Source organism: Acytostelium subglobosum, assembly GCF_000787575.1.
Source record: "Acytostelium subglobosum LB1 DNA, scaffold: scaffold36, whole genome shotgun sequence".
NCBI lineage: Eukaryota > Evosea > Eumycetozoa > Acytosteliales > Acytosteliaceae > Acytostelium > Acytostelium subglobosum.
This window is the reverse complement of record NW_012236497.1, coordinates 153,829-177,727: the sequence shown is the minus strand read 5'-3', so window position 1 is coordinate 177,727 and position 23,899 is coordinate 153,829. Positions and strand designations below refer to the sequence as shown.

The 23,899-nt window shown below is 50.0% G+C and overlaps 4 protein-coding genes across 4 annotated transcripts; 3 read left to right on the top strand and 1 right to left on the bottom strand.

Annotated features, from left to right (window-relative positions):
- Nucleotides 1-90: 90 nt before the first annotated feature.
- On the bottom strand, nt 91-11,571 carry SAMD00019534_119440 (hypothetical protein; the record flags this gene model as incomplete). Its single annotated transcript, XM_012892869.1, has 6 exons — nt 91-6,810; nt 6,882-7,206; nt 7,285-7,446; nt 7,525-10,435; nt 10,508-11,276; nt 11,353-11,571. 6 exons carry the CDS (start codon nt 11,569-11,571, stop codon nt 91-93), a joined length of 11,106 nt encoding a protein of 3,701 aa, XP_012748323.1.
- A 649-nt stretch (nt 11,572-12,220) lies between these two features.
- Nucleotides 12,221-13,572, top strand: SAMD00019534_119430 (hypothetical protein; the record flags this gene model as incomplete). Its single annotated transcript, XM_012892868.1, has 2 exons — nt 12,221-12,524; nt 12,611-13,572. The coding sequence occupies 2 exons, from the start codon at nt 12,221-12,223 to the stop codon at nt 13,570-13,572; spliced, it is 1,266 nt and encodes a 421-aa protein (XP_012748322.1).
- Nucleotides 13,573-14,596: 1,024 nt separating this feature from the next.
- On the top strand, nt 14,597-19,377 carry SAMD00019534_119420 (hypothetical protein; the record flags this gene model as incomplete). The annotated part of the gene is made up of 3 exons (XM_012892867.1): nt 14,597-15,079; nt 15,151-16,845; nt 16,915-19,377. The coding sequence occupies 3 exons, from the start codon at nt 14,597-14,599 to the stop codon at nt 19,375-19,377; spliced, it is 4,641 nt and encodes a 1,546-aa protein (XP_012748321.1).
- Nucleotides 19,378-20,235: 858 nt separating this feature from the next.
- On the top strand, nt 20,236-23,767 carry SAMD00019534_119410 (hypothetical protein; the record flags this gene model as incomplete). The annotated part of the gene is made up of 3 exons (XM_012892866.1): nt 20,236-20,299; nt 20,369-20,926; nt 21,027-23,767. The coding sequence occupies 3 exons, from the start codon at nt 20,236-20,238 to the stop codon at nt 23,765-23,767; spliced, it is 3,363 nt and encodes a 1,120-aa protein (XP_012748320.1).
- Nucleotides 23,768-23,899: the final 132 nt, after the last annotated feature.

Genomic DNA, 23,899 nt, shown 5'->3' with positions numbered 1-23,899 from the left:
GCACATTACTCTGAGCATCTGGTCCACATGCCAAGTCAACCAATCTCTTGCTCCTGTGATATAATATTTATATATATACTGTTTATAAGTTTAGTTTCCACTACTCAACATCATCTGTTTCCAAAGGTAGTGACATAGTGTTGTGACAAGTTGACTGGCGTGTAACAGCTCCATTCCATCGATCTCCTCTTCGTTGAGTGATGAGCTGTTGGTGTGCAGGTTGCCACCTTCCTTGCGACAGATGAATGCGTCCGACTCCTTGGTCTGCTCGTCGTACACCAGTTCCAACAACAGACAATCGAGCGTTGGATTGAGAATGAACAGATGCTTGACATGATCGTTGTGCAGCTGGCGGATGCGGTCGCCACACGTCTTGACCAGGCTGTTGCACAGGCCAATCCACACGCTGCCCATGTACTGGAACAGGTTGATGGGCGTCGTCAGCGACATGTCCATCGTCTTGATCGAGCGCCGTTTGATCAGGCTGGTGAACTGGTTGAACTCGGCGATGGTGAGCGCTGGCTCGTAAGGGTTGCCGCGTAGGATCTTGGACCACAGACGATCGCGCTGGAAGTCCACGCTCGTGGCGATCGTTATCTTGCTGAGCTTGGACTTGATAATCTCCTCGTACAGCTGCATCGAGCGGAGATTGCGCTCGTTGTGATCGACCGTGTTGGGATTGAGAGAGGTCGTGAGTTGTTGTTGCTGCGCCGGGTCATGGCCATCAAGTGACGAGTGCATCGATTGAGTGTTGGTGGTGGACGATCGCAGGAGGGGGAGGGTCTGGTGCTGGGTCATTGATTGCTGGCCAGGCTGATCGAGTCGCGGGAATGTTGTGCTGTTGGCCGTCTTGATGATGATGTATTGGAGCTTGAGTTGGTACTTTGACTCAATGATGAGGGTGGCAGTGGTGGGTGGTGATGTGGCCAGCTCCTCATCCTCGTCCTTCTCGTTCACACAGAATATGACGACGTCCCAGTTGAAGGAGACCTTCTGGTCAGGGGCCGAAGCCTGCTGGTCGGGAATGGAGAAGTAGAGCGCGGGCGACACATGCTTTTCGTCCAGATTGGAAACAGAGTACTGCTTGGCGTTCTTGCACAGGTACTCAAACAGTTGGATGGGTGGGATGGGTGAGTTGACCGTCAGCATCGACTCGTACAGGTAGCCAAAGGCATGCGCGGGCGGCTTGGGATAGTATCGCGACAGTGACTGCATCATCTCGATAAAGTACTTGGAGGGGGGCACGGCGGCGGGCTTGGTGGGAGACTTGGCGGGTGAGCCGGGCGCCGTGGAGGGCGGAACGTAGTACGTGTTGTTGTTGTTCAAAAAGTCGTACAGCTGGCGGATGTGGAAGTCGTAGACGAAGGAGTTGAGGTGCAGTTGGTGCGTGAAGCGGCCATACTCCTCGGCAAAGAATGTCGACTGGTTCCTGCTGATGATGTTCTGCAGCGGTGATGATGTGTTGCTGTCCAATGTCGCGGTTGTTGGCTGAAGAAGCGCGAACAACTCGCACGTCACGCTCAGGTCGCGGAATCCAATCTTGATCAGCAATGATCCACCCTTGAACGTCTTTTGCAAGTAGGCGATCATTGATTTGGCCATCGCCTGCATATTGTTGTTGTTGCTGCTGCTTGATTGAGTGAGGTCCAATAGAGGTGTGCTGGCTGACATCTTGAGTGAGGGCACAGTAGAAGCCTGCTGTTGCGCGCTGTCCACGACCGCCACATTGTTGATGATGATGATCTTGGCAGATTGCAATGCCTTCTCCATGTAGTGGATGTACTCAAACAGGAAGAACTCCATGACGCGACGACGCCAGTTTCCGCTGCCTTGCAATGACTGCTCGCCAAAGCTCAGGTATGGCACGGCATTGAGTGTGCCTCGCAGTGGCGCCATCACAATACCCACAACCGATGGTGAGATCAAGTGCGTGTGAGTATGGGAGTTGGTTGTCAACTGTCCATTGTTGTTGTTGTTGTTCCTGTTGGAGATGTGATGGTATGAGTCCTTGTCCAGGTAGTCATCATAGAGGAATGGCACGCAACGGAAGTGAACGAGACGCGACATCTTGATGATGGTCTCAAGGTTTTGTTGCGAGGGCGTCTTGTCCGCGTCGAGGAAGTAGGAGTAGGCACGTGTGATCATTGATTTGGCCTCGAGTGTGCGTTCAACTTGCTGCGCCATCGCCTTGATCTGTCCACCATGCAACTGAATCGGGTCGGTCAGGTGTGGCAGCGTAGACTTATTGATCGTACTCTTTGTGGGATAATGATCGCGAAGCATCCATTCAAACTCGGGGATAACAGACACCTTCTTCTTGGCCTGTTGTTGCTGCTGTTGTGCCTGTTGGGCAGACTGTTGGGGTGTCTGAGATGACGTTGGTGTCTGTAGCTGGGTTGTCTGACCCGGTTGCTGGGGCTGGGATGGCGCTGGTGTGATGTTACCAGACATTGACTTTTGCTTGGTTAGTCGCGATGTTTGTTGCACTTGTGTGGCGTTTGTGCCTAGACGACCTGAGAGCTCCTCAGCCGAACGGATGGTAAGCAGTGCTCCACCAGACTTCTTGGGCACCGATGGATGATTGATGAACGCGTCAACATTGTCATAGGTGAATCGTACATAGTTGGCTGCAAACTGTTGTTGTGGCTTGTCCGTGAAGAATGATGTGACGGTCGGATTGATGGGCACTTGGGGTACATGATTGAATAGACCCATCTTCTGATGCAACACTTGATTGAGCAGATGTCGACGTAGTGTGCGCCATGTCTGTATCCTGTTGAGTCCAGTCTGTAAATGCTCCAACTTGTTCTGGCTCCAATTGTAGCTCATGATGCTAAAGTGTGCCGACGTGATGTTGACGATCATGATTGACTGTCTCGCGATACCATGTGTCAACTGAGCATCCTTGATGGGCAGATAGAACAGCAGGTCCTCTGTGTTGCCCACGTTGATGGGCGTGGCTGTAGTGGGCTCCATCAATGCGTCGCCAGAGGCAGTGATAGGTTCGTCAACAGTCTTGCCACCAATGATGACGATCTGATACGTGCTCTTGTTCAACAGATTGATCTTGACATCGTCGCACGTGTGTTGGCGCTGCTCTGACGAGTTGCCAAGCGTGCGATCTGAGGAGTCAGTAATACCAGGGCCATGCATGCCAGTCGACGACTTGTTGCTTACGCGTGGCGTGACACGAACAAGCTTTGCCGATGCAGACTCTTGGTACCACATCGAGGGGTTGAGCTTGGGATTGACGTCGGCCACCAGTTCACGAACATCTTGGACAAAGTCAAAGGTGGCCCATGTGGGCAGGTTGAATCCAGGCAACTTGATCTCGCTGATGCTGGGCGTGAGTATGCTCTTGCCCTTGGTCATCACGCGCTCGGCATGCACCAGATAGTCGTTCTTGATGTTATCCGACGTGACGGGGATGTTGGGCAGCACAGTCTCCAACAGATACTCGCACAATGTCTGATTGATTGATTGCTGTAGCTTCTCAATCAAAAGTACATTGTTGATTGATCCACGTGTCCATATCTTGAGTTGGATGATGTTGTCCCAGTCCTTGGTGTCATCCGCACCGCCGCCTTCGACCACAGCAGTGGGAACTGAGGTAATGGGTAGTGTATCGCCCAAGTTGTCCACACCCTTGAGCAACGAGTTGATGATGTCGTCCACGTGATGCTTGTTCTTGTCCATGTGGTGGGAGTGATAAGGTGACAACGGGAGTGTCACGTGCGCGGCACCTGTGCTGACATCCACGCTGCTCACAATGATTGTGGCAATACCCTGTCCAATCGATGACAGTGCCGACTGGGAGTTGGTCGATGCAATGTAGTTGTATATGAATGTGTACTCTGATGGCTTGACCTCATACTTGTTGGACGTCTGTGCAGCAGGCACGCCATTGATGTTGGGCGTGGTGACGGTGGCTGGCTGTGACGTGGCAGCTTGAGATTGAGGGTGGGGTATCTCCATGGTGCTGGCCAACGATGTGTACTCTCGAACAATGTGCGCGTCTGCAGGGAGCATGTCACGGTCGTCCTTGGAGGGCAACATTGATGTTGAAGCCGACATTGACGAGGCATTGTCCTTGGAGGGCACCATCTGTGAGCCAGTGAGTGGACCACTGCCGCCACCCTGCGTGAGGTACATGAGCGTGAGGAACTGCAAGAAGTTCTGTTTCATGAACTGGAGGAAGAGATGCGCGTCGTGGACAGTGTCGGGGATCTTGAAGTGGACAATGGTGGGCAGTGCCGTGGGCGGCTTGATAAAGTCCACATCGTGCTGTGTCAGCTTGAGCAAGGGGTTACGCATGATGAGACTGGAGAAGTAGTTGAGCGTCAAGTTGGACAACTTGGACTCGAGTAGCTGGTGCAGCTGTATCGTGATCTCGGGGCCAGGTGGGTCGATACCAAACACCTCGAGCAACAAACAGTTCTGTTGAGGCTGAGACTGCTGCTGTTGTGAAGTGAGCGGGTTGGTTGGATTGAATGAGCCTGAAGAAGGGCGATTCATGAATGAATCCTTGGGTGGGCTGGTCGAGGGCGAGGGTGGGGGCGAGTGTCGCGGCGACTGGAGGGGCGTGGGCGATGGCGAGGTGAGGGGCGACTCGGACAGCACTGATTGTGGCTCCGAGAGCTTCATGTAGAAGACGTTGCCGCCCCGCTCACGATACACAAACATCTTCTTGCGATTGGTGATGGAGAATGGGTGTAGCGTCGTGCTGATCAGTCCACGAATGGCGACCGAGGGCGACAGACGCTCATTGAGCGTCAGGCACATGCTGTAGACGAGAGGGCAAGCAAACTCTCCGTTGGCATGTCCTCGCTTCTTTGGATGCTTGGACGATGACTTGGCCATATGTGCGTCGTCAAAGTGAGACGAGGGCGATGATGTTGCCGCCGTTTGTTGGCTTTGCTTGACGAACGAGACGACCGAGCCAGGTGGCGAGGTGGACGATGATGCATTCTCTGGGACCAGCAACAGTGGACTACATGCGCGGAACTCATCCAACTGATTGAGCAACACCATTTGATTGACACGTCGCACAATGTGTCCGAGCATGTTCTTGACTCGCTCCTTGGTCGTGCCCAGGTCGTGCATGTGATAGCATTGGTACTTGCTCTCAACGAGTCGCGAGTCCAACGATGATTCCAATTCGATTGAGTTAGTCATCGTTTGTTGATGCTGTTGCTGTTGGCCTGGTCGAGGCTTGATCGCGCCACCACTCTCGCCAATCAATGTTGTCTTTGTTGTCGGCGCCACGAATGCTGCTGGCAACACCTTATCGGGCGACACAGTCTCTGAGTAGAACATTACTTTTAGCATGTTCTTGTGGGTGTTGTAAGTAAAGACCAACCAGTATGGGATGGAAACGTTGACAAAGTCGTAGTCCATGAATGTGTTTGAGCTATTGTGAAGACTGGACGCGTTTGATCCGCTGGCGGTGGCAGGTGGAGGCGGCAGGGGTGGTGGCGAGGGCGGCAGTGGAGGCAAAGGTGAGTTGGCAAAGATCTCGACCAAGTCCTTGTGTGAGCAGAACCACGTCTGCTCGCCATCCATTGCCGGCTCAACATAGTGCAGCACGTCGGCAAAGCGATTCAGCTTCATGTCCGCGCCACAATGGTACTCGAGCTGCTTGAGGAACTGTGCCGCGCCCTCTTTGGTGTCGGCCACAAAGTGAATGTGCACATTGTAGTTGTGCAGATGGTGCAGTTTGGAGCGATGATATGTCAGTCGCTGCATGTGGTACAGGACGAGGTCAAGCACGGGCTTGTTGACCGGGCGGATTGAGCGTAGACACGAGAGGATCTCGGACGACACGACCGAGATAACTTGGCGCCTGTGCTCCTTCATGATCGTCGACAGACTCTTTGGCAGACTGTTGCTGAAGCCAATGGGCTGGCTATCAAAGGTGGTCGCGTTCTTCTTGCCGCCCTTGTTGTGATAGTGTTGCACGTGGATTGTGCTGGTGCGAGATGACTGGCTCGCGGGCAGTGTTATGCACTTGAGACGGAGCAATGAGCGCGATGGTTGCAACTCACTCAGTGATGGACACTCCTTGTTGTTGGCTGTGTCATCGTCGTCCACGTGCTGAACCTGCTGATGCTGATGTCCAATGGAGAATCGATACTGATAGGTGTTCAACTCATTCAAGGTGATGGCTGCGGCAGCTGATGTATAAGGGTCTTCGCCATCGATCATTGGCGACTGGTAGTTGCTGTTGTTGTGCAACATCACTACCTCCATTCGCACAAACAGGGGGAATGGGTACAGCTCGAACTGTGTCGATCGCTTGTCCAAGTCGGTGTGCATCTCGCCAAGTATCTGGTCCAACTTCTTCTCAAGTGCGCTCTCGCCAACGTGTGATGCGCCACTGGGCATGGTCTTGGACTTCTTGCCCTTGGACGATTCGCCGTGTCGGCCACGGCGATCACCATCATCGTTGCGCGACGAGATGTTGTAGACATCCTCGTCGTCCACACTGGCCGTGTCATCATTGTCGTCGGCCTCCTCGTCATCGTCGTCCTCCTCATCATTGTTAATGCCTTCGTCATCGTCGTCGTGATCGAGCATGTCATCTTCGTAGCCGTTATAGACGTCTGATTCGTCGGCCACTGTGTCTGGGCCGTCTGGCATGTCAAAGGCAGCGTCGCTCAGTGGCATGGACTTCTTGTGGAAGTAGTAGTCCGAGCCCTCCACTCGCTCAAAGTGATTCTCCATCACCTGTTCAGCAAACTCATTCGTCAGGTATGTGTTGATATCTCTGTTGGACTTTTGGAGTATCTTGATCAATTGGCTAATATCAATCTGTTTGGAATCGAATGAATGAATGAGTTAGTGGCATGCTACACACTGGCATTTGATGGGTCGACACTTACATCTACATAGTATTCTTTACAGACTGTGATGGCGTCCATCAGGTCGCTCGGGACCAGGGGTATTTGGTCGCGCAGGTTGGTAAACATAACCTTGAGTATCGCCCGTTCGAATCCGTTCTTAATCGTTCGAATGTATTGGCGGGTGGCATGATGTTGTGGTGTAGTATGATGGATGCTCTCATGGTAGAGACTCTTCTTTTTACAATACGACTGCTGAAGGACACTCATGTGATTGTGATTCTGATTCTGATCAGCATTCGACTTGGTCGGAGTGAGTTCCTGAGGTTGGACATTGAATATGCTCGAGAGGTATTCCATCGTCTCACTAAATATATTTGATTGATCCATTGATTGATTGAGTGAGTGAGTGATAGAATTGTCTGGATTACTGTGCGATACTTACGATGAGTGAGTGACGTCAATGAATCCTTTGATTGAGTGTTCATAGAATGAGATGCAGATTGATCGTCCTTCTTCGCTTTGACCAATCTTGTCCAGGTTCAATGGATGAAGGAATGTGAATAAGAAGTCTGAGTTATTTGTGGCTTTGATAAAGCATCGTCCGCTAAACAAGATGAATGTGCATGCATGTTAGTATGATTGAATGAATGAATGAATGAATGAATAGATAATGGCGACTTACTTCTTGAACCTCTCACTCTTGGAGAACAGACCCGAGGGCAACTCGAATGCATTGAGTGCCTTGACAATCTCGCCCAACAGTCCGTAGAGTTTGGCGTTTGACTTGATGACCAGCTTGGATTGCTCGGCTGTGATGTTGGCTGGTATGTTGATTATTGGGAACAACTTCTGTGTGACCGTGGAGAATGATGTGAGCGAGTCCAAACAGAAAATGGGCTTGGCAGCAGGCACCTTATACAGTGGCAATTGCGCGCCGTCACGGAATGGCAACACAGTCTGACTCTCTTGATAGAGTATCTCTTGCAACTCTGCCATGGGGTCGGACGACAGGGAGATCAGCAGCAGGTCGTTGAAAGTGGTGATCGCATGTATGATGTGGCCATCCGACTCGCTGAACCACTTCTTCATCAGCGTGAATACCTCTTGCTCGCATGCCGACTTGTTGCCATCTGTTGACAATAAATAGCCCTGCTGGGGCTCCATCCAGAACTCGACCACCAGACAGCTGGGTTGTCGCAGGTAGATAAGGTACTGGAGCGTGGTCATCTGAACGCCACCGCCACGTCTTTCGCATTTGAGTGGCACCTCCTTGAAGAATAGGAAGGTGGACAGGTTGAGCAAGGTGAAGCCCTCGCATAGACGCTCCTGGAAGATGTGTCCCATCACCAACTCGCTGGTCTTGTTGTCGCCCAGGTCGTAGACCCATCGATGACTGCGCATGTAGCTCTTAAGCTCAGGCGTTGCCAGACATGGTGTCTGTGTAAACATGTGGAATGAGCGGGAGGATGTCGCGCTGGCGGTTGGTGCGCCACCAGAGGAATTGCCTGATGTACCTGAGCTGGTGAAACGCGATGTGGTTGGCGGAGACCGGCCCTCCAATTGTGAGGTGGGCTGTTGTTGGCCGATCGCACCACTTATCGATGGGATGCTGTATCGACTCTGATTGTTCTGGGATGATGGTGTTGTGGAAGATTGAAGTGGCGCGTTGTTTGATCGTTGTGGCGAGATGAATGGTGGTGTGGGCGAGACGGAGGGCGACACGTTTGGCAAGGGAATCTGTTCAAAATCGTACTTGACCAATATCCGCTTGAGGTCGCGTTTGAGGGGTTGTACTGGCCGCACAATCTTGTTGGGCGGGATCTCTCTGTCGCCAACGCTTGTGCCAGTCGCTGGACTATTCTTGATCAACTCGTCGTCCAAGTCCATGTCCTCGTCGTCCTCGTCATTGAACGATGAGAGTGACTGCTTGATATGTGAGAGGTCGCGCTTAAGCTGCGAGACCGTCTGTTCGCGAACGGCCTCACTGGTTGAGAAGAAGAGCATGGTGACGTTGGCAAAGCCGGCCATCTCCCATTGGAAGCGCAGCAACACGAATGATGTCGATGGGAAGTGATGGAACAGGTTGGGATTGTCCGGCAGCAGTGGCTGCATGGGTGGCGAGACGAATGATGGCGCTGAGGTTGGCGTCAGGAAGCGGACAAACAGATGCGTGTTGAGGTTGTACGTGTGATTGGCCCACTTGGAGCAATGGCCGAGGAATGTGTTGCGCGACGAGTCGTAACGGATGACATAGGACATGGGCGCCGCAGACGCGGGCATCGTCTTCATCATTACAATGTTGGGCGCCAGCACCACGTTGAATGACTCGGGCCTGAGCCACTTCTCCCATGACTGATAGTTGCCCAGTGAGCTGAGCATCTTGAGGAATGACGAGGCTTGTGTGTTGAGTGCCTGGATCGGATTGTATGTGGGCATGGGCAGTGTTGATGGCTGGCACTGCTGGAAGAGCATGGAGAGAAGTCGATCCTTCTCGCTGATGTTGTTCAGGAATGCCTGCAACTTGCTGACTGAGGGCAGACCCTGTGTGCGCTTTGACGAGTTGCCAGCGCCAGTATACTCTTTCAAAAAATCGTAATACGCCATGATGTCAATGGATACCTTCACATTGAGTTTCTTCTCCAGTGAACCTGCGCCTGTTGTTGATGTAGCCGCGGCTGAGGACGATGACGATGATGTATGTTGGGCGGGATCATCCCTCGCGCTGCCTATAGTCTTCTCCATCAAGAACTTGATCCTATATTCGAGCTTGATGTTGGGCAACCATTGGAAGAGCATGCTCACGCCAAGCTCAGCGTCGGGCTTCTTGAATGAGACTAGTTTGATCGTGAATCCCTCACGGATACGCAGGTCCACCAGTTTGAGTATGTCGACCTCGATTGTGTACTCCTTGGCGTTGGCTTTGAACAGGGGCACCTGGGGAGGGGCGCCCACCCATGGGAACGAGTAGTCGACAGCCATCAGCGTGTGCACAATCGACATGTCGTTGGTGTATGTCTCGACGGGGATGGTTGTGTTCTCTGTGGACGTCGACTTTGATGGATAGTAGTTGAACGCGGGCAGTAACGAACCAAACTGCTGCGAGAGCGTCTGCTTCTGTCTGTCCACGCGATAGAAATATGATGTGCGCTGGTTGCCACCCTGTTGCGCTAGGGCATTGCTGCTCGACGTCGACTTGAACAGTTGGTGCGCCTTGTTTGGAGAGAACTCGCGAACAAAGTATGCATGCTGCACTTCGGCCAATCGCTCGACCTCTGTCTGTGAGAGCAACCCGCTGTCAGACACGGCCTGAAGGCCGGTCTTGGGACAGCGCTTGCCCAGCACCTCGAGCTTTTGCACGAGGCTGTCGGTGAAGCTGGGCAGAGACTGTTGATCAAAGAATGATCCGCCAGTGCTAGTCGTAATGAATCGCAACAGGTCGGTATCGGGTGTGTATCCAAAGTCAGAGTGTGAGTAGACTCCGCTGCCCACCTGTACAAAGTTGACTATAATGTCGCTGCGATTGAACAATGTCACTGGTCCATCAATGCCCTTTAGTTCCTGATCAGATATTGATGTTACTGCGTCCGTGATGACTAATTGGAGATGAGGACGGGAGGGTGAGTGATCATTCATGCTTGAGTGATTGGAATGATTCCAGTACTTACCTGTGATGACTGGACAGGCTACAGTTGGCAGCACTGAGAGTGCGAGCATGCAGTGATTAAAGATTGTGGTGAGGTCGATGTTGGATGAGGGCGTGGATGATGCAGCGCCCTCGCTGGACGAAGCGTCGATGTACTCTTGCGCCACTTCGCTTTCGTATTCGGCAAGCTGGTCGCGCAGGTCATCGAGTAGGTGGAATATGTTGTATTTGGTGACGACGGCACCCTGCACCAGAACCTTGAAGCAGTGACCAATGCCCTGCACGATCACCGTGACATGTATACTGGGCTGGAACTCCAGCGTGTTGGTCTCCATCGGCAGTGCGATCGACATGAGAAGCGACTGTAATGTTGTGAACAGGCTGTCGATCAGGACGGTGCCTGTGATGGGATCGACTGATGCCATCGATGGAGACATGTCGAGATAGAACACAAACTTGTAACTTGATGCAATGACCGATATCTGAGTCTTTGGTGTCATGGCCACTAATGGCAAAGGGTCCGTTCGTTGAATAACTATTGTCTTGTTTTGTTGTTGATCTTGTTCTTGTCTGTCGTCGTCATCATCATCATCATCATCGTAATTGTCGTCATTATCAGAGTCTGATGCATCTGCTTCATTATCATCAATCCTTTCAACAAAGAATCCTTCTGGTTCATCTGCATCCAATGCATTTCCCACGATGCCCTGGTACCTCCTCGCCAGGTCCACAATATCTCCATTATCCAATGCGATGTACATGATCAATATCGGTTCATCTCTGTCTGGTAGCTATGTTTGATTGAATGAATGTGAGTGAGTGATCGAATGATTGATTGAGTAACAACGCCATCAATTGTCAGCTTACCCTGATCTGTTGACTGAGTGATAGTAAGTGTTTGAAGTACCATAAAGCACGATCTGATTTATAGAATGTATAGTCTTTGACAAACAACAAGAGGTTGTCTGCATATCTCAACTCAGACTGATTGAGTGACAGGTGTGGCGGAGGTGATGAAGTCATCATCCTCTGTTGTTGTTGTTGCTGCTGCTGCTGTTGTTGTTGTATTTGTTGTTGTTGATTCATTATCTGGATTGCTTGCTTGCTTGATTCCTTTGGTTTAAACCAGGAGTCTCGCGACGAGTCAATGATCTCTCTCTATCTCGCTATTTGATTCAAACTAATATCATATGTGTTTGAGTGATTGATCAACTGATTGATTGATTGAATGAGATATATATATCTGATCTGATCTGATTGTAATCAATTGATTATGTATAAGTATGTTATGAATGTATGTATGTCACTGACACAAGTCGAGATTGAAACAACTTCACCTCGCTCCACGCAACTTCAATATCATCTTCAAAAAATCAACCAAGTCAAATCAACCCTTGCCCTCTCGTCATTCATTAATTGATTGACTTCGCTTCACTTTTGAATCCAAAGAGAGAGAGATAGAAAGAGAGATAATATAATAAGGATGGACTTGTATATGGGCATAGACTTGGGAACTTCATCAGTAAAGGTTGTAATCATTGATGAAGATGGAAATGTTAGGATTCAACATAGTGAAGTGTTGGAGATGCTGCCACGCACTCAACCAATGTGGTCGGAACAACAACCTGAACAATGGTGGACCGCCACCAACAATGCAATCAAAGCAATAATATCCATTAGTGGACAAGGATTGGAGACAATGAAACATATAAAGGCAATTGGTCTAACAGGTCAGATGCATGGTGCTGTACTGTTGGATGAGAACAACAATGTGCTGAGGCCGGCTATACTATGGAATGATGGAAGAAGCCAACAGGAATGTGTAGAGTTGGAGAGTGAATGTCCTCAAACTGGACAGATCACATCTAATCAACTGATGCCTGGATTCCAAGCACCCAAGATCAAATGGATTGAGAAGCATGAGCCCGACACTTTCAAACGCATCCACAGAGTCCTCTTGCCCAAGGACTATCTTCGCTGGAAGATCACCGGAGTCTTTGCCACTGACATGTCCGATGCATCCGGTACATCATTCCTCGGTAAATATGATACATGTCTCGCGTCTCAATCAATCACTCACTCACTCACTCACTCAATCAATCAATCAATCAATCAAACATGTTAGATGTATCCAAGAGGGATTGGAGCGATGTGATGCTGGCTGCATGCAAGTTGAATAGGAGTCACATGCCCAAGCTGTTGGAAGGCAATGAGACAAGTGGAATGGTGTTGGAGTCGGTCGCAAATGATTGGAATATGTTGTCAGGTGGTGTCCCAGTCGTGGCTGGAGCAGGCGACAATGCCGCCGGCGCAATAGGTCTGGGCATATACAAGCCTGGACAAGCAATGCTATCACTGGGCACGTCTGGCGTGTACTTTGTCGTGGACAAGTCGGTCAAACCAGATCATGTGGCCAACGAGATCATCATGTACTGCCACTGCCTGCCACACATGTGGCATCAGATGTTTGTCATGCTCAGCGCGGCCGAGTGTCTGGACTGGGTGGCGCAGCTGACTGGCGCCACAAGTGTCGAGTCATTGCTGGCCGAGGTGGAGTCGGGCACTCGCGCTTCTACACCTGTCTGGTTCCTGCCATTCCTAAGCGGTGAGCGCAAAGCAGGTGACAGTCGACACAACTACGGTTCATTGATCGGTCTAACAAACGAGCATAAGCGTGTGGACATTGCACGAGCTGTCCTCGAGGGTGTTGCATTCGCCTTTGCTCGCGGCATTGACACCCTCCACGCGAGCTGTACATCCAAGCCCGAGTCGATAGCGCTCATTGGTGGCGGGGCACGCAGTGCCATGTGGCGCCAGATGTTGGCCAATGTAACTGGTCAGACGTTAGAGTACTATGAGGGTGGTGATGTTGGGCCTGCGCTGGGAGCTGCGCGTCTAGCACATGTAGCAATGAATCCTACTAAGTCACTTGACCAAGTCATACCGCCCACAACCTCACTCAATCTTATCCAACGACACATACCCGACCCACAACTCCATCAACAATATCTTCATCTTCAGAAGCACTTTGATCAACTATACAACATCCTTCTACCATTATCATCACTCAATCAATCAATCAAATGAATGAATATGTCAAATACGAATGATTGATTGATCGATACATGTTGGATATCTACTTCTGACTTTGAGTTCGAAGTGTCATCTTGCGTGAAGCGCGTTCCTCATGTGCTTCTTCTTGTTTCATTCGCAACAAACATATTACTACAACGAGTACATAATAGACAGTTGACTAATCTAATACCAATGACAATCATCTTTGTTGTTAACTCTGAGACATGGATGTCTCATACACCTGACTGATTTGATTCCATCGTCAACTTCGAGCACGGTCAAATGGAACACAGTTCCATCTGAATCGTTGTGGGGTGTTCGATCGAATGAGCATGAAAGTGGTGTGAACAGTGTTGGACCCGACTTTTCTATTTATTGGAAATCATTGTTGTTGTCAATAGTTTAATTATAACAACGCAGTGGTATATTCTGATCAAACAACATCAGACAGACATTATCAAATTTCCAAATATCTTATTATTTGTTAACAAAAGATATATATAATCATATTTATATCTAGAAATAACAAATAATTGTAACCCCCCACAACCTATACTCAAACACATAAACCCGATTGCTTCTACGACCCATTCCACACTCGAGGGAAGGAACACACCCTTTTTGGTTCGAACGTCTCGCGGGTTTTTGTCACCTCAACTCAACACTCAAACAAACAAACCAACCCTTCAGATTTGCAGGACCGAAGACACCTGACGAGTCCATCCACATAAATACATCCTTCGCAACACCCACTTCACCATTTACACTTGTGTATCCACACACAACATATACTTATTATCTATATCTATATTATCTCTATAACTACTGGTCTATCCTTTGTAAGGATTGTACAAAGTGTCAAAGAGATATTCATTCATTCATATCATTCATTCAACTCAACTCTTGCATTCAACTTACTCAATACGACTGAGTAATCAATCAATCAAACATATACATTCACATACATATATAACATTTATATATATATATATATTATAAAAAGAAAACAATCAATCATCAATCAAAGAAATAAGAAATGAGTAATCTCCCAAAGAGTAACCCCTTCTGTGGACAGGAGGGATGGGGAGTTTGGCATGGTGGAGACTTTAACACATGCTTCGAGGATACAGTCATTATGTTGCTGCCAGCGGCATTCATTGCAGTGTTTGGCGCCATTCAATGTTGGAAGCTGGCGCTTCGTGCAGATATCCAGACGTTCGCGCAGATGCGTGACCAATTCAAGACTTGGAAGAGGACTTTGCAGCTAGAGGTCATCGTGTCCATACTGCTGTGTGGCTGGAAGCTACTGTTCTTATTCGTCGAGATTGGAATCATTCGTGCACCCTTCATCTGGGTCTACACCATCATCACCTTCCTCCAATGGGCATTCGCCCTCTACATCGTCTTCCTTGAGCTCAAGAAGGGTGTATCCCGCTCCTGGAAGGTCCGATTCTTCTGGGTCTTGGCCTTCATCGTCGCGACCATCAAGATGAGATCACTAACATTGGGTATCTTCAAAGTAAGTCACTCAATCGTTCATTCGATCAATCAACTCAATCATACTAACATTGCTCGCCGCGACTCAAACAGGAAACCGATAGGATTGTTGGATGGGCAGAGTACTTCTCATTTTTGGGAGGATACTTGTTGATCTTGATTCTGTCGATCACTGGTGTGCTGTTCTTTGACAGCGACTTTACTTACTCGCGACTCAACCCGATCACTGGCGAGGCAAGGGCCAACCTCTTCTCCAGGATAACTTTCTGGTGGATCAACCCCGTGCTCAAGGCCGGCTACAAGGACCCACTCGACATGAAGGACGTGCCCAACCTGTCCGAGATGGACTGGGCTCGCAACCTCTCGGAGAAGTTCGAGGCCGCCTGGGAGTACCAGCTGACGCAGCCCAAGCCCTCGTTGGTGCGCGCACTCTCCAAGTCATTTGGTCCACACTTCTACATGGCCGCCTTCTTCAAGGTCGTGCAGGATGCGCTGATCTTTGTCGGCCCATTGCTGCTCAAGGGCGTGCTGACCTTTATCAAGACCGACTCAAAGCAGCGCGACACCTACGATGGCCTGCTCTTTGTCCTGTTCTACTTTTTGGCACCCGTCATCCAGTCGCTCACATTGCACCAGTACTTCCACCGCTGTTTCCGTGTTGGCATGTGGCTCCGCTCGGCCGTCGTCACTGCCGTCTACAAGAAGGCCCTGAGGACATCTCTGCGCGAGGGCACCTCCATTGGTGAGATCGTCAACCTGATGTCTGTGGACGCACAAAAGTTCATGGACCTGTGTCCTTACCTCCACATGATCTGGTCGGCCATCGCTCAGTTGGTCGTTGCCATGACACTGCTCTACTTCCAGATTGGCGTGGCCATCTTTGCCGGCTTTGGCATCATGTTGGTAGTCATTCCCATCAACCTGTACGTGTCCAACCTTGCCAAGAAGAGAATGGGCACCGCAATGAAGCTCAAGGATCAGAGAATCAAGGCTGTGAATGAGGTGCTCAACGGAATCAAGGTGATCAAGCTCTACTCCTGGGAGCAGTCGTTCATGGACCACGTCAAGGACGTTCGTGACCGCGAGCTCGGCGTCATGACCATCATCAAGATCATTCAGGGCGTGGGCCAGATGCTCTGGTCGATGAGTCCAATCTTTGTGTCGGTCACCTCGTTTGGCGTGTTCATCGCACTCGGTGGCAAGCTCACCGCAGCCATCGCTTTCCCCGCACTCTCACTGTTTAACGTGATGCAATTCCCCATCAACATGTTGCCAATGGTGGTCAGCAGCATCATTGAAGCCAACGTCAGTGTTGGCCGTCTTCAGCGCTTCCTCCTCAAGAAGGATCTCAACCCAGACGTAGTCAAGCGCGAGATTAGCGAGCCCAACACCGTTATCAAGGTGGACAATGCTACACTCGAGTGGGAGCCCGGCAGAGAGACCCTCAAGAACATCAACTTCTCTGTCAAGAAGGGAGAAGTCGTTGCCATTGTCGGACAAGTCGGCAGCGGCAAGTCCAGTTTGATCAACTCACTCGTCGGTGACCTCGACAACCCGGTCGGCAGCGTTGCCGTCAAGGGATCGGTTGCCCTGGTTGCTCAACAGGCATGGATCCAGAATGCCACACTCAAGAACAACATCATCTTCACATCACAATTCGACGAACAAAGATACAACCGAATCATCGACGCCTGCAACCTCATCCCCGACATCAAGATCCTACCCGGAGGTGATGCCACCGAGATTGGTGAGAAGGGTATCAACCTTTCAGGAGGCCAAAAGCAAAGAGTATGTTATAGTTGATGAACATGACCCATTCATCCAGTCACTAACTCATCCTACCTTCTAATCCAACAGGTTAGCATTGCAAGAGCTGTCTACAACGATGCTGACATCTACTTGTTTGATGATCCACTGAGTGCTGTGGACGCACACGTTGGCAAGTCAATCTTCACCAATGTTATTGCCAAGGATGGATTGCTTGAGGGCAAGACAAGGATTTTGGTCACACACGGCATGCACTTCCTACCATTCGTCGACAGAGTCATCATGATGAAGGATGGACGTATTGCTGAGGAAGGCTCTTATGAGTTCCTGATGGCCAACGATGGTCCATTCGCATCATTGATGAAGTATCAAGAGAAGACCAAGACTGTCGATGAAGAAGGAGAGGATATTGAGGAGGAGTTGGAGGAGCTCGAGGAGGAGGAGGAGCAGGACCAGAGCATGGAGCTGCCAACACATCACACATCCAACTCTGCAGTCATTGTCGACCAGCCCGAGGACTTGGAGGAGGTTGGACTGATGGAGGACGAGGGTTCATCAAGCTCGCCCGTCGATGACAACGATCGCGTGAGACTGATCGCCTCACCAGTCTCGCTCAAGAAGTCAGCGTCCCAGCTGTCCCCAGGCGAGATCTCAATGAAGCCACTCAGAAAGTCTGGCACTGGTCTGCGATCGTCCACAAAGGGTGCCTCTGCCTCTGCTGGCGGCGCCTCTTCCTCTGGCGGCTCTACTGCCGGTGGCGCCAAGGAGGCCGACACACAGGGCAAGCCTGCCCAAGACAAGCTGATCACCACCGAGACCAGAAACGAAGGAAAGGTGTCGATGAAGGTATACTTCTCATACTTCCGCGCCATTGGATACTTGCTGTGCATAGCCATCTTCCTCACATACGTGGGTACACAGGTGCTGAGCATTCTGGCCAACGTCGTGCTGTCCCAATGGTCCGACTCGGCCACAAACGACGCGAAGAAGTATCTGCTCGTCTACATTGCCTTCTCAATGTCATCAGTCGTCGCCACACTGTTCCGAACATTCGGCATGGTCTACTCGTCGATCAAGGGTTCCAAGATGTTCCACGAGACCATGTTCAAGTCGGTCATTCGCTCGCCCATGTCCTTCTTTGACACGACACCCATTGGCCGTATCCTGAACCGTTTCTCCAAGGACCAGCTCACCATCGACGAGTCGATCTCGCGTACCATGGGCATGTTCCTCAACACGTTCTGCCAGGTGTTTGGCTCGATCATTGTCATTGGCATTGTGTCGCCATTCGTCATCTTGGCCATGGTGCCCATCGCCGCACTGTTCTACTTTATCCAGCGCTACTACCTCAACAGCTCACGAGAGCTCACGCGTCTCGAGTCCATCTCGCGTTCGCCCATCTACGCACACTTCAGTGAGACGCTGGCGGGCGTCACCACGATCCGTGCCTTCCAGGAGACATCCAAGTTTGTTCGCGAGAATGAGAGTCTGCTGGACAACAACCAGAAGTGCTACTACATCAACATTAGTGCCAACAGATGGCTTGCGCTGCGTCTCGAGTTCTTGGGCGCCTGCATTGTCACATCCACTGTGCTGTACGCCGTGCTTGCCAGCATTTCCGGCCACATCCAGCCCGGCACAGCCGGTCTGGTCATCACATACGCACTGGCCATCACCTCCAACATGAACTGGATGGTGAGAATGTCGTGCGACCTTGAGAACTCTGTCGTCTCTGTCGAGCGTATCCAAGAGTACTGCCAGCTGCCCAGCGAGGCCGCACTGATCAACGACAAGCGCATTGCCAAGCAGTGGCCCGACCAGGGTGCCATCGTGTTCCGCGATCTCTGGCTCGCATACCGCGAGGGCCTAGACCCAGTTCTGCGTGGCGTCTCCTGTCGCATCGAGTCCAAGCACAAGGTGGGCATTGTCGGTCGCACTGGCGCCGGCAAGTCCTCGCTCACCCAAGCGTTGTTCCGTATTGTCGAGCCCCTACGCGGCACCATCGAGATCGATGGCATTGACATCACCGAGCTCGGCCTGCACGACCTTCGCAGCAGGATTGCCATCATTCCCCAGGACCCGGTGTTGTTTGCCGGCACCATTCGCAGCAACCTCGATCCATTCGACAAGTACACCGACCTGCAGCTCTGGGAGGCACTGGAGCGCTCACATCTCAAGAACGCCGTTCAAGCACTGGACCTGGGCCTCGACGCGCCCGTCCAGGAGAATGGTGAGAACTTCTCGGTTGGCCAGCGCCAGCTGATGTGCATGGGTCGTGCCCTGCTCAAGAAGGCCAAGATCATTGTAATGGATGAGGCTACGGCCGCCATCGACATTGAGACCGACGCCCTCATTCAAAAGACCATCCGCAGTGAGTTCTCTCAATGCACAGTGTTGACGATCGCGCACAGAATCAATACTATCATCGACAGTGACATGGTGATGGTGCTGGACAAGGGAGAGCTAGTCGAGTTTGACTCACCAGAGGTGTTGCGCAACAGACCATCCAGTATCTTCTACTCTTTGGTTCAAAAGTCTGAGATGGAACATTAATCAATCAATAATTAATTCAATCAATAATAAGTATATAACTTAGTAATAAATTATTCAATGACCAAAGTGTTGCGGGTATTGCAGTTCGTTGACTGACCAAAATACTTAATTAATTAGGTTGTAGTATTAATAATCATCAACAAGATGTGATGAACATCGACTACAAGTTTATTATTATTATTATTATTATTATTGGGGGTCACCCTCCTTGATCAGGTGCATTATTCCAGGTTTAGTGCGAAGGTCGCGTAATTTGAAGGATGGTCATTCATGAATAATCAATCGGTAGTGGACAATCAGACCAAGACCCCGGGGTCCGCCACGATCAGTGAATTTGGTGTAGGTCTAAAAAAAACAATACCCAAAAATTAAGTAAAAAATCAAATCTTTGAAAATCCAAGGTAGTTTGATGTTGATCACATGCAAAAGAGTATGTTTGGGGTGATTCCATTGGTCCCCTACGGCGTTGCAGTGAATAACCGAATAACTTCTGCTCCTCTGTCCATCAATCAATAACTCTGACAGACACTCATCACTAATCAATCAATCAATCAACACACACAAACACACACAGACATAAGAATACAAATACACACACAAAGGGACATTATTTGGTCTCCACACTCTCGCCAGTCCATTAATTAATAAATCACAAAATTTATTAATCTCACATCTAATCAGAACAACATATAACTTCACATCACATCACATCAAATCAAATCAAATCATTCCATTTATAATAAGACATTAACATGGAATATAAAAATAATATTATTGCATTGTTGTTGTTATTTATCCTTTCATTTGGATTCAATCAAATTGTTAATGGAGCAACAACACCAATCATATCACCAGTAAATGGACATTCATACTACCAAGGTGATTCAAGTCCAAGAGATACTGCACGTTGTCCAAATGGAGGGTATGTATTTGGACAAACTCATCAATCAAACTAAAACTCACACTTAATCAATCAATCAAAGATATATAGCAACATTAGATACTGTTGCAGAGAATCAATGGATAATAGCAAATCTAATGACAGGCAATGAATTTTATCATATATCAGGCAGTTCAAGTGATAAAGGATTCACATTCACACATGATTATGGCAATAATGTTGGTTTCCAGTATTATGATGGTGTAGCAGATCGTTGCAAGACCAGTTGTTTATGGCCTCCAAGACATCCAACATTCTCGGCGACTGCCAACAAGATGGTGATGAGCAATGTGAACTTTAAGGGCTTCCAACAGAATGATGATCCAGCAAATTCACACGCGCCAATATGCGAGATCAACACAGCCAATGACTGGGAGCCAACAAACACCGTGGGCACTGATGGTGGTGTCGTCACTTTCAAGCGAATCAGCACGCCGCCTGCCCCCATCGGTGGTCCACTCACCTTCACCAACTATGCTGACAACACCCGCAAGTTCACTTGTCAAATCCCCGCCGGTACCATGGCCACCTTCACCTGCGCCATCCCACCTGGCACCGGCTATTGGACCATGTTAAACAGTACCATGAATATATATCATCAATATGAACGTAAGTATCTCGGTCACACACTGGAACTATTCCAATCACACACTATGGAATGATTCCAAACAATCACTAACCCTCTGGACACGTGATCAATCATATTTAGCACCCTTCTTATCTTATTCATACTTGACACTTGGTGCAACTCCATCGGTGACGATTGTAGGTGGCAACTTTGGAATTGATGCCTCAAAGATCCAGGTCACTTTTGGACTCAATGATGAGAGACCCTGCACTGGTGTATCATTTGTGGTTAATGCCATTGGTGTGGCAATCACCTGTACACCAGACTTTAGAAAGCCAGATGTCTTGCCAATCATTGTCACAGTGGATGGTGTATCATATCGTTCGTACCGCGTGCCATTCGTTTACCAGAACGGCCCTGTGCCCTACCTGTACACATTGATGAAGCCACTGACCGACCAAGCCACCGGACTGCTCTACGCTCAGAAGCGATCGGCTGGCACCTATGCAAGCTTCCTCGGTGCGTTCGCCGACGCCAACACCTTTAACTTTTTCAACACGATCAGGACTTCAGGAACAGAGGACAATCAGATGGCCGACTATGACACATTCATGGGCATCAACCGAACTGGTGGCCAGTTCTTATGGAACAACGGACCGTACAATGGCCAGGCCATGACACCTTATGGCGCACCCAGTGTCACAGCCGACACCTCAAGGATAGAATACTATATTAATGTCACAAACAGCCAGTTGAAGCCACTGATTACCGACATCTTCCTTTCAATCTTGGTCCAATATGCCAACACTGCCCCGCTCACCAAGCAACCACCATTCGTTGGTATCCCCACGTCTGGCGCCACAATCAATGTGACTGTTAGCAACTATGGACTGCTCTACAGCAAAGTCATTGCCACGATGGGTAACAACAATTTGGTCGTCTCCACCCCCGACGCACGCACGCCCCAGATCAAGAGTCTCGTCATCCCTCCCGGCTACATCACCTCAGACATCAAGCTCACAGTCGATGGCTACACCCCCGCCCAGATACTCACAACTATTGGATATGGTGCGCCGAGCATCACATCATACACGACCAAGACACTGACAACAGGTGGCTCCACCACACTCCAAGGCAAGAACTTCTTCAATGACCTGACCAACATGACCGTCACCATGGACGGTGTGGCGATTCAAATCGCCAAGGCGTCCAATACCGACATCCAGGTGACCATCCCCACGGGCACTGGCAAGCATCAGTTGCAGGTGATACTCGGTGGTGTGGCCTCGTCCAAGTTTGCCTACGACTACGCCGCCCCCACAATCACCAACACGAACTTGGACAAGTTTGGAGTGTTTGTGATCCAGGGTACATCATTCGGAAACAACCTTACTGCGCTATCAATCGAGGGCATGACCTACACCAAGCTATTCATCATTGAACCACATGTATCGATTGGAGTGTTGGTCAGTGCTCCTGGTAACTACACAATCCGCGTCAATGTTGATGGCGCATACTCCACACCACAGCTTGTGACAGTCACTGCCTTTGTCCCCAAGGTAGACACATACTCGGACATCGAGTTCGGTCAAAATGGCAACGTCACTCTCTATGGCAACTTCTTTGTCGATGCCTCCGTAGCCAACAACAATGACACCAGATCACCAATCAGACACTACTCCTCTGTGGCGTCGACCTCAGTTACAGACGGTGCCGCTGGCAACATCACAGACGTCAGGGTGACCATTGGTGGACAGACATGTACCGTGTTGGTGTTCCTCTCCAACAAGATTGTCTGTTTGTTCAATGCCAGTGTGACACCAACCAACAACTTCGGCATGCCCATCGTGTTCACGATCTTGAGCACCAATCAAACATTCACTCAGGACATCTTCTACTACTATCAAGCCAAACAATGTCCATCATACCTTGGTCGTCTCTGCAATGGCCAAGGCACATGTGATCCCAAGACTGGCCAATGTGGCTGTGTTTTGCCATACGGCAGCGCAGACTGCTCTGTCAAGATGTCTACGTCCGAGCCACCTGTCACACCAGTTGTCTCTAACACAGCCGTCACATCAATCTCATCGTCATCAGTCTCGTACGATGTTGGAGTGGAGTACATTCGCGAGGTCACCACCGGTGGTCCATCAAACGTGTTGTCGATGCGTAATGCAGTATGGAAGGCCGACACATCCAACCCAAACAAACAGAACTTTATCGCCACGTTCCCCAACAGCACATGTGTTGTCGACGTCACAACCACACTGTTCAATCGATCGCAGACCGTTGAGTTTGCCGGCGAGTCAATGTCGATATCCGCCAACTCTGTCAAGTACCTGATCACAATAACTGGCTTCCCATTCGTGTCCAAGTTGAACTCGCTGCAGGTGGTGTATCGCGCCAACGCGGCGTCGGCCACCAACCAAAAGGCCAGCCCATGTGCCAAGGTTGTCCAGACCAACGACACGGACTGGTATGAGATCCGCTCGCAAAACTCCATCCTGTCGGTGCGTTTCTCAAAGCGCGCCATCGTCGACGGCAGATATTCAACAGCAAGTCTGGCGGCTCTCCTCCCGACTGATGAACTCTACGCAATGTCCTCCTCAGTGGACAAGCTGATGGTATTGACTGCCATGGAAGTGCCACCATTCGACAAGACTCTGGTGGTCGATCCCAACGTCGCAATGTTGCTACGTGAGGACAATGATGAGAGCATCTGTCCATCGGGTGGTAACAAACGTACATGGTTGCTGCCAGTCATTGTGGCGAGTGCTGTTGTGGGTGCAATCATCATAGTTGTGGCCTCAATACTTATTGTCCGTCGTGCACTTATGGGTCGACGACTCAAAGATGTTGTAATGACCTCAATAAATAAGTAAGGAAGGAACCCTCCCCTTCATTGTACATGTAATAAACTTCACCAAAGGCAAGACATCCTTGTTTCCATCGCTGAAAACTTTAGCATCTGATTGTTTGGAAGTGTGTGACTTGGTTTGGTCCACGTTCATTCT